General features: G+C 60.2%; 2 protein-coding genes across 2 annotated transcripts in view; both read right to left on the bottom strand.

Moving 5' to 3' along the window:
• ASS1 (argininosuccinate synthase 1) overlaps positions 1–4061 on the bottom strand; it is a gene marked incomplete at its 3' end in the record, with an annotated part of 15872 nt that extends 11811 nt beyond the window's left edge. Inside the window, 5 exon segments of the mRNA XM_010170429.2 lie at positions 1584–1772; positions 2089–2157; positions 2577–2688; positions 3447–3504; positions 3818–4061. Of these exon segments, the coding sequence (XP_010168731.2) occupies positions 1584–1772; positions 2089–2157; positions 2577–2688; positions 3447–3504; positions 3818–4061 (672 nt within the window).
• Positions 4062–7084: 3023 nt separating this feature from the next.
• Positions 7085–9929, bottom strand: part of LOC104526856 (hemicentin-2) — a gene marked incomplete at its 5' end in the record, with an annotated part of 28297 nt that continues 25452 nt past the window's right edge. The window contains 10 exon segments of the mRNA XM_029085567.1: positions 7085–7382; positions 7384–7422; positions 7545–7671; positions 7959–8078; positions 8315–8632; positions 8761–8889; positions 8983–9045; positions 9159–9396; positions 9493–9614; positions 9792–9924. Of these exon segments, the coding sequence (XP_028941400.1) occupies positions 7085–7382; positions 7384–7422; positions 7545–7671; positions 7959–8078; positions 8315–8632; positions 8761–8889; positions 8983–9045; positions 9159–9396; positions 9493–9614; positions 9792–9924 (1587 nt within the window).

The raw sequence follows: 9929 nt of genomic DNA, 5'->3' as shown, positions 1-9929 counted from the left end.
CTTGGGGAGCAGCCGAGGGTGGCCCTGCCAGCGGGGCTGTCTGGTGCCGGGGTGTGCTGGTGGAATCCATTGTGCTATGCACGCATGGGGTTGAATCCCATCCTCATCGACGAGCTCAGCTTCAAACCGTGATCCCAGAGGAGCAACAATCCCCAAACTGAAACCACAATCCCAGAAGAGCAAGAGCCCAAGCGAAAGCCAGAGAGAGCAAGAGAGGAGGAGACCCTTGTTAATATCCTGCCCATGAAGGGACATGAGATGGAATAGCCCCTTGGCAGAGCCCCCATTAGCAGAGCCAAACACCAATTCAGCTTATTAATTTAAATATTCCTCACTCTGTTAGATCTTGCATTTGTAGACTAACAAAACACAAAGTCCTTCAACTTCCATTGACAAAATGAAAACATTGGTATGTTATCAACATCTTTCTCACAACAAATCCCATACTGAAACCAAAACACAGCCCTATCCTAGCTACTAAAAAGAAACCCAGCTCTGTCTCAGCTAAAAACCAGGACACGGGGGTGCCCAGGAGCAGAGGGAATGTCATTGTGCCAGGGGTGTGTTACTCCAGGGCACCTTGAGCGGGTGCTTTCAGGAGGGGGCTGCTGGGGAAGGGGTGCAGGGAACCCATCGCAGCAGGATCAAGAGTTATTTCAGCCACGAAGCCCCCCCAGCTGCCCCTCTGCCCCATTTCCCCAGTGCCAGTCCTTGGTTGCATCCAGCATTCCCCTGCTAGCAGAGTCCTCTGCCATAGCTGGGGACCCCCAAACCCAGTCCTTTGCACCAAGACCCCTCCGGGTGGGCATCTCTCCTTTGCCCCTGGACCAAGATGGGCATGATCGATGCTTTGGGTCCCTGTGGACAGGGAGGAGGAGGTAACCAGCAGGTCCTGGGTGCATGCAGAGCACCCAAGGACCCCACAGAGGGACCAGCCAGGCTTGTGACCTCTCATGATGGTGTCACCCTGTTTTAGGTGTCCCCTCACCGGGCTGGGCAGCGTGCAAGCAGGGGCTGGAGGTGCCAGGGGTTGGCCCACAGTCACATCACGCAGGTCCCACTTTCCCCGTGGAGAATTCCTCTGCTCCGGGCAGGGGCTGGCACCGAGCATCCTTTCCACGGTCTCTGGCTGCCTCTAGTGGCAAAGAGACCTCCTTGCGACCGGTGGCGATGGGGACAGCCAAGAATAGGGACAGCCAGCGACAGGGATCGTAGAATCATAGAATGTACTGGGTTGGAAGGTACCTTCAAAGGTCATCCAGTTCAAACCCCAATTGCCAGAGATGGGGACAGCCACATCCTGCCCAGGGTGCCCCAAAACACGGTGCTGGCTCAGCCCCAGCTTGGGTCTGGAGCAGATTTTAGAAAGCTGCTGCCAAAAGTGGGGGGTTCACTGTGTTCACTGGCAGGGACAGGGAACTGAAACTGGGCACAGAAATCCCAGAAGGAAGTGTTGAAACACTTCCCTGCAGAGCACCCACAAAATGCTCTCTGCACCCCTCCTTGGCTTGGCCAAGGGACTGACTGTGTTCCCCACAAGCACTCCTCGCCAGCCCCACTCTGGTGTCCCCATCCTCCCTCACCTTGCCGGTGGCCCCATGGGCAACAAACTGGGCTCCTTCCCTCTGGGCAATCTCCACCAGCTTGCGGGCGATGCAGGGCCGTGCCAGTGCGGTGCCCAGCAGGTACCGGTCCTCGTAGAGAGCGTTGGCCTGCACGGCTGGCCAGATGAACTCCTCCACGAACTCCCTGCTGATGTCCTCGATGTAAACCTGCCGGGATGGAGGGAGCCCTGGCATGGGAGGGGGGATGGAGGGAGCCCTAGGATGGGAGAGGGGATGGAGGGATCCCCCTCCTCTGGGGTTTTAGGGGTGTCATAGCAAAGGGCCCCTCCACCTCCCCTTTCCTAGATAATGATAAAAGGCTGCAAAACCTCTGGAAAAGGGATCTCTCACTAGCGCTGTGTCGTTCCCCCACCCCGATGGTGGTCCCAGCCGTGGGGTGTGTGAGACCCCAGGGCTCACCCCCACAGCAGGGAGCAGGGGGAGCTCAGAGCCTCTGGGCATGGAGACAGAGGGACACTGTTACCTTCTTGGCCCCCAGTGCCAGCGCTTTCTTTCGTGCTGCCTCAAAATCTTCCTTCTGCCCGATATTGGCCTAGAAGAGGAAAAGAAAACAACAAACAACCAACCAAAAACCCAAGGCTGAGTTTGAAAGGAGACCACAAAACCCAGTGCAAGCCCAGGCTGACATAGGGCATCATGCGAGACACAGCAGAGCCCAGGCTGGCCAGGTTTGAGGCCACCCATTATGGGCAGGAGGGAGGCTGCCCGGCCCCCAAGATGGCCCCTCTGCCCTCATTAGCACTGCCCTCATTAACAGAGAATCATTTGCTGGCCAGGACAGGCTGTGCCGCACAGGGCTGGCAGCTCAGCAGAGCAGCACCCGGGCTGGGTGATGGTTAACCAGGGAGAGCAGGGTCACTGCCATAGCCACACACATGCCAGGACCCCAGACCCGTGGCCCAGCACCCCTTCTGCCCCCAGCCCCCAGGGATGGGGTCCATGAGGTCTTACCAGGTAGGCAACAACATCATAGCCCTGCTCCTTCAGCCACACCAGAATGCAGGAGGTGTCAAGGCCCCCGCTGTAGGCAAGGACCACCGTGCTCTTGGGCTGAGCCATGGCACTGGCAAAACAAAGGGAAAAGGGTTCATGGTGGTCCCAACCCCTGCATTGACCATCAGCCTGCTCTTACTCAACACAGGGACGCAGCAGCCATCAGCCATGAAACCCTCCCCAGTGTCCCCAGCACTGGCCATGGGAATGTCACGGTCCAGCTGGGTGCTGAGGGCAGCAGGGATGGGATATTCTAGGCAACACAAACTTTATCCAGCGGATGAATAACCAGGGGGCAAGAAGCAAAGCCCATGGCAAAGTAAACACTCAGAGCTGGCAGCAGCTTGAGTAGGTAGAGGAGCACATGGCGGTGGAGCTGATGGTGCCGGGACAAGCTCTCTGATTAAATCACAGGCTCCTGGCACTGCTCTTGTTCGTGGGCAGTGAGAGCTGCTGCCATCAGGTGCTGGGTGCTCCCATGCGACCAGGGCACATGGAGCTGGGCCATGCTCAGCTGGGGTCTGGCTGAGCCCCCTCCTCTGCCAGGAGCGCCAGGCGAGGAGCAGGCAGTGCAGAAGGGGACTCAGGAGGGATCAGTGGGACCAAGAGCCTCCTGGGGCTGCAAGGAGACGGGAGCTGGGGACAGGAGAAGGGAGCTGGGGACAGGAGAAGGAGCCACAGCACCACAGCCACTTCCAGGCTGCAGCTCCCAGCCGGGGTGGGCACCCTGCCCATGTACCAACCAGCACACCCAGTAGCAGCCAAGTGATGGAAGAGGAGAAGGTCAGGGCAGCCATCGGGGCTGCTATGCTCTTACCTTTGCTGCACGCAGCTCTCGCTGTGACAGCCGGGGCACAGCCTGCCTCACACTCTGCAAGCACCCCACAGTGCCGGGGGCCGGGATCAGACACAGCCCGATGCCTTGCTCAGGCACGACCCAGCACGTCGCAGCCCTGTACCGGCACCAGTACAGAGGAGCTGCTGCAGCAGACGGGTGCAGCCACCCGCTGGCTTGGCCCCGAGCACCCAACGGCACTGCCAGGTGTGCGATAGCTGCAGGGCTGGGATGCTCAGCAGCATCTCCCACAGCTCAGCCCCAACTCTAATTAATGCTTATTGGGCATTTGTCCTAATTACACTGCCCTGTGTTTCCTACCAGTGAGAAACAACTCCGTAGGGATTCAGTGCTTCTCTCCCTTCAGCAGAGGAGGTGGAGAACTTCAGCCAACAATAGGAGAGGGTGAAGGACGTGGCAGCCCAGAGCTCAGGGGAAGGGACAGGAGATCCCACTGCAGGAAGGGGCTCAGGTCCTCAAGCCAGGCTTCAAATCCCAGGCCCCTGTGAAAAGGTGACGCCAGATGACCCTTGGCCAGGGAAGGCAGACAGCAGAGTTGGCCAAATCCCGTCCTGAGCAACTTTCACGTGCTGCTGCCCAGTCAGCATAATCCCGCTCCAGTGGGCAGGGAAGACATCATGCCGAGCTCCTCCAGGCTGGCCCACCCAGCAGCCTTCACAGCGGGATGTGGTTACACCAGGGTGTGCCCCAGCCCCGGTGCAGGATCTGGCCCGGTGCTACCAGCTTCTTGCTGAAGAGCAAAGGGGTCTGACAGCCCCGTAACTGCAACTCGGCTCCCTGAGCCTGCCCGCACCCGCAGTGCCGGCAGCACCCAGCACCCAGGCTTGTGCAACCGGCATTTCCCAGCCTGGGATCCCGTGGGTGTGCCGAGCTGGGCCCCTGCCCGGGCAGCCAGGGAGGCTCAGCCGTTCCCTTCCTCACTTGGGCATTTACAGGAAGGCAGTCGCAGTTCCCAAAAGGGCCCAGCCCAGGCGTGACACTGCAGCTTGCTGAGCAAATTCCCTCCTTTACCCCCAGAACACATCCCGCTGCGGCCACCAGCATCCCTGTTGTGACTATCAGCCTGACTAAACATCTCTGAGACTGGGCACGCTCGCTACACCAGTGGCCCTTCTACAAGAGGAAACATCTCCAACTTTTACCTGCTCAGACATGTCATGCTGCCCACACGATGCCTGAGGGACCCAGAGGCGCCTTGCCCTGGGGACACATCCTGCATCCCAGCAACGGTGCAGAGCCACCAGCGTTTCCAGCTCCGGAAACAGTGCCCGTGCCAAGCCCTTCTGCCCAGGAAGGGGAAGCCCCGAAGTTTTGGTATTAGGTGGTAATAAATCAGAGCAAACAAAGCTCAGCGAAGGGGAACATCGTGGGACTTTCTCAGCCCAGATTATTATTCTGCAGCAATTTCCGTGTGAGTTGGGGCAGAGTTTGTACCAGAGCTCCTCTGGCTGCTCTGCTCCACAGGAACACTGCGCTTTTGTTTTTAGAACCAAGAAAAAAAATAAAAGGGGAGAAGGAGAATAAAAAGTTTAAAACTTTGGTACAGGGAAAAAAAAAAACCCTGTCTTTGCTAGCTGGGCTGGAAAAGCAACCTCTGCTCTGGTGAGTGCTGCCTGTGGGCTGGGATGGGGCGGGCAGGGAGCAGGGACAGGCTCCCCAGGGGAGATGTATTCGCTGTGGGGATGTATTCGCTGGTGCTGGGCTTTGCCTCAGCGACACTACTCTACTTTCGTGGGGGTCCCATCCTGCCTCCAGCATCCCCAGAGCAGAGAGGGAAGGGCACAGGGTGGTGCCAGTCAAGGTCCCAGCTCCCTTCCCTGGGGGTGGCCAAGCCCAGGGTCCCCGTGGGGGAGTTGGGACTCACTTGCAACCCCCCCATCCTTCCAAAACTGAGCTAGAAAGGACTTTACTGCAGCCTCCTAGGGCTGGGATCCCCCCACCCTTCTCCAGCACCTAGGGGGGGGGGAGATCCGTGGGTGAGTGGAAAAGGGACAGCCAGGGACAGGGGGCCGGTCCCCCAAGGCAAAGGACCTCCTTCCCTCCCCCCCCGACCATGCCATGCCTGCACTCACCCGCTCCCCGGCTGCCCTCGGCGCTCCGGTCCGGCGCCTGGAGCATCCTCCTCCTCCTCCGTTCCTTCCCTTATAGCCGGGCGCGGGCAGGCGGGGCCGCCGCAGGACTGTCCCCTCCGTGGGCACCGTCCCCCGGGGAGGCCCTGCTCGCAGGGGTACACGGGACAGAACGGGGAACAGGTCGCAACCCAAGCCAGGATGGGTATGGTGCCTGGTCCAGCTGTCACCCCTGTCCCCACACTCCTTACGTCCTCCTCCTCAGCCTCCACAGGGCACCAAGGGGGTGCCCTCCCCCAGGCGACCCCACAGAGCCACCTACACCAAGGGGTGAGAAAAAGGGGGGACAGAGGGGAACTCCCTCCCCAACTGTTCTGTGACCACCCCGTTTTCCTCCCCAGCACAGCGAGGGAAGGTCGAGTTCATTTGAAACTCTATCAGGAGAAGTGGGTGGGCAGGAGGGGATGGGACAAGAGTTTCCATGGGGCAAAGCCACCTTTTCCCCTCACACATGCCCAGGGGACCCCAGAGCAGCAGCAGACCTGGCCTTGGGAGACAAGAAACCCCTAAGCTAAAGGACAGGGCCTTTTGGGGGAATCTCAGTGCCCCAGCATAGGTGCAGCAAGAGCAAGCTCCAGCAACCCTCACCTGGGTGCATGGCCATCAGCAAACCCAACAGCCCAAACCTGGGGACCTGTGGGCTTAGGTCCTTGGGGCCAGTACCCCCTGTCCCTCCAGACAGGGCTGAAAAGCCAAAACGGCTTTTTTAGAACAGCCTTCACTTGTGCCATGTGCTCAAAGGCTGCATCCTGCTTTCACTGACCAAGGGAGCCAAGGCTGGGGCAGGACTGGACTTTCAGGTGCTGGACATTGACCCTTCAGCATTACCACATTCAGACAGCGTCCCTTCTACGGTCCAAGGCCACGCAGGGAGGTGCCCAAAGCCCCAGGAAGGCAGGGCTGCTGCTGGGGTAGCTCCCTCCCCTCCACCTGAACACTTCAGCCACAGCTGATATCTATCCACAAAACACCTTTATTTGGAACAAAACCATAAATAAATAAGTATGCATAGAAACCAGGTGGATTAAAAAAACAACTAACACAAGGCTATTTCATACTTAATACATGGTTAATGCCAGGGTGCCCTGTGCCCTCCCCAGCCTGGGGGAATCACACCCTGCACCCCAATAGGGTCCTCATCAGCTGCTGTCACCCAGCTCATCCCCCTCCCTCTATCTGGGGGCTGATCGTGGCCAAGGTCGTCTGGAGCTGTGTTTGCTCCAGGGCCACGGGTGCAAGTTTCAGGGTTGCAATAAAACCTGATTGCAAGAGGCTGTCGGGACATCTTGTCCCCCCCAGGGCTGTGCTGAGTCAGGAACTGTCCCTGGGCAAAGGAAACACTGGCAAGGGACAGCAAGGGGGGTCTGGGGGAAGTGGAAAGGTGCAAGCTCAGCTCTCCCTGAGCCACATACCCCCATCGCTGTGGTGGTGAGGGACAGGAAAAGACATGACCCCACGTCCCCTCCTGTCCCGTGGCTGTGTCAGTAGGGGTAGGGCGAGACAGAGATGAGGAGAAGGAAGGTTCTGGGTGCCCGTTGCCCACCCGGGGCCAGCACCTGCACCTTGAGGCGGTGGGTGCCAGGGTTCCGCAGCGGGCGCAGAGTGGAGACGATGCCGCGGCCCTGCTCGGTGCGGAGGGCAAAGGGGCTGTTGGGCGCCTGCTCCAGCAGCGTGAAGATGGGGTGGTGGGGGAGAGCAGCACCCGGGGTAAGGTGCACCACATCACGGCCAGCAGCGATGCCCAGGGGCAGGGTGAGCAGCTGGTACCGCAGCGGGGGGGGTGGAGCCACAGTCTGGGGTGCAGCGACCGACACACACCCTGCACAAGAACCAGGGGGACACGGGATGGGGTGGGGGTCAGGAGCAGCCAGGGAACCTGGGGCCATGATGCCATGAGAAAGGACAGGGGACAGGCAGCCCCAGCCCCATGGCAGGACTCACCCAGGGCTGGAGCCTCTCCGGTACCCAGCCGGGCACAGCACATCCGCACACTGGGCACCTCCGCGGGTGTTGAAGCACATCTGGCTCGAGTCGCACTGGATCATGCCCTCCTCACACTCATCCACATCTGTTGGCAGAAGGGGAACAGCTCTGAGGGTACTGGGGTGCCTGTGTGCCCCAGGCTGAGATGGGGATTTAAACCCAGCTCCCACACCTTCCCACCCCACCTGGGGTCTCTGACACTGGGGCAGCGAGAGAAAACTCCCAGTGAGCCTGGGAACAACCCTCCCCTGGAAGGAGAAAGACTGGAGTTTTGGGAATGATATCCAATGCACCCTGGGGACCCAGGACAACCCTGAGTGACACAGGCATCCTGCCAGGACAGGGCCATCCCCCCAGCACCCCCGCACTGACCATGGCAGGTCTTCCCGTTGGGCAGCAGCCGGTATCCAGGGGGGCAGATGCAGCGGTAGCTGCCCAGGCTGTTCCTGCACTCATGCTGGCACTGGGTCAGCATCTGGCACTCATCAAGGTCTGCGGAGTGACAGAGGTAAAGCCAAGTGAGGAAGCATCAGTCCCCTCCACTGCTCTGGCTCTCACCTCCACTTCCCAGCACCACCAAACCCAGGGAGACCCCAACACCATGAACAGCAGTGGAAACAAAATGGGAGATGGGGCAGCAATGGGCACAGGAACCGCCTTTTGGGCAAAAGGTGGCCTTCAAAGTCCCTGCAAAGACCTTCCTGATTATTTCCCCCACGCACACTCACCAGTGCAGGTGCCATTCCTCTTGATGAAGCCCATGGGGCAGGGGGCACCCTTGGCACTCGGCCCCGCAGCCTTTGCCACGCGGCGGAGGGCGAGCTGGGTATAGAAGGATCGCCCCCGTGGGCTGCTCGGCCCCAGCCAGCGTAGGGGGGAGTCCCGGGGGGTGCTGCCTGTCCTGCCCCCTCCATCCAGCCCTGCTTTGCTGCATTTGCCACCCGGCAGCGGGGTCCTGCCAGGGGGGCAAAGGCACTCATAGGAGCCCCGCAGGTTGTGGCACTCGAAGGCGCATGGCGGAGGAGATTGCAGGCACTCGTTTATATCTGATGGAGGGAAAAACCAGAGAGCTGCAGCCAGATAGGAAAACTGAGGCTGGAGCAGGGCAAGGGAACAACTGTGGCCCCACAGTCTGTGTGCCCGAGGCAGTGTCCCCCGAGACCCCAGCTCGTACCCAAGCACGGCCAGCCAGCACCCAGCGCGCGGTGGCCGAGAGGGCAGGCGCAGTGGTAGGTCCCCGCAGTGTTCTGGCACAGCTGGTTGTAGCGACAGCCATGGGACCCCTCAGCACATTCATCGACATCTGGGGAGCAGAGAGGGGACAGAATTGGGGAGGTGGCACCATGCAGGGGGTACCCCTCACCATGCTTGTGCCCCCCTTGGGAAGGGTCCGTACCAATGCAGTAGAGCTGCTGAGGGCCCAGGATGAATCCTGGTGGGCACTGGTCTCTGTCAGGCCCTAGGAATCAAACAGAGATCATAAGGGACATGTCCTTTGCATCTTCACAGCCACCCAGGACCAATGAGGGAGCCCAGTGTCTTCATCCCCATCACTGGGAATCCCCTTGTTACCTGCATCAAGTGAGGCACGGAGCTGGAAGCGGAGCTCCTCCGAGGTCGGGTTGTAGGAGGCTTTGACAGCGCTGGCCCGGACATGCTGCACCCGGGGGGGCTGTGGGCCCACAGTGGGGTCATAGGTGATGGTGTGATTGCAGCGAGCACGGATGATGTGCCCATCCTGCAGGAAGATCTGCACCGAGCTCCCCGAGAGCTGCCCTGCACCCGTCTGCACGTAGCGCTCGCTGAAGTCCTGGGGAGAGGCAGGGAGGGGGTCAGGCCATGGGCCCCCCCTGAGCTCCCAGCCGGGGAGTCACAGCCCCAGAGGAAGGACGGGCAGTGCTGGCACCTGCAGCAGCACCGCAGCCTTGTCGATATTCTCCGGCATGGAGCCACTGATCACACTGTCCAGCAGCAGAGCCCCGGTGGCATCCACACCCCGGGCGAGGTGGGTGACCCGCAGCATCTCCCCTGCCCAGATAGAGCAGTGAGCAGCAGCTCACAGCACCCCCAAACACAGCTCCAGCTCCAGCTGTGAAGCTCAGCCCAGGGATAGGCTGAGGCCCCAGGGATGGTGCATGGAGGCTGGGCTGGGCAGGACCAGGCTCTGCAGCCCCCAACATGCCTAGGGCTCCTGGGGTCCCTTACCTGTGACAAACTCCAGCTGGGACTCGTGTTGGAAGGTGCCCTGAGTGAGCAGGAACCCACTCCGGGCCGTTGCACCAGTGTGTGCCAAGGACCAGTAAATGGGGGAGATGATGGCAACCAGCACCCGCATCAGTGGTC

This window comes from Antrostomus carolinensis, unplaced genomic scaffold, assembly GCF_000700745.2.
Source record: "Antrostomus carolinensis isolate BGI_N321 unplaced genomic scaffold, ASM70074v2 scaffold25966, whole genome shotgun sequence".
NCBI lineage: Eukaryota > Metazoa > Chordata > Aves > Caprimulgiformes > Caprimulgidae > Antrostomus > Antrostomus carolinensis.
This window is presented reverse-complemented; position numbering and strand designations above follow the sequence as displayed.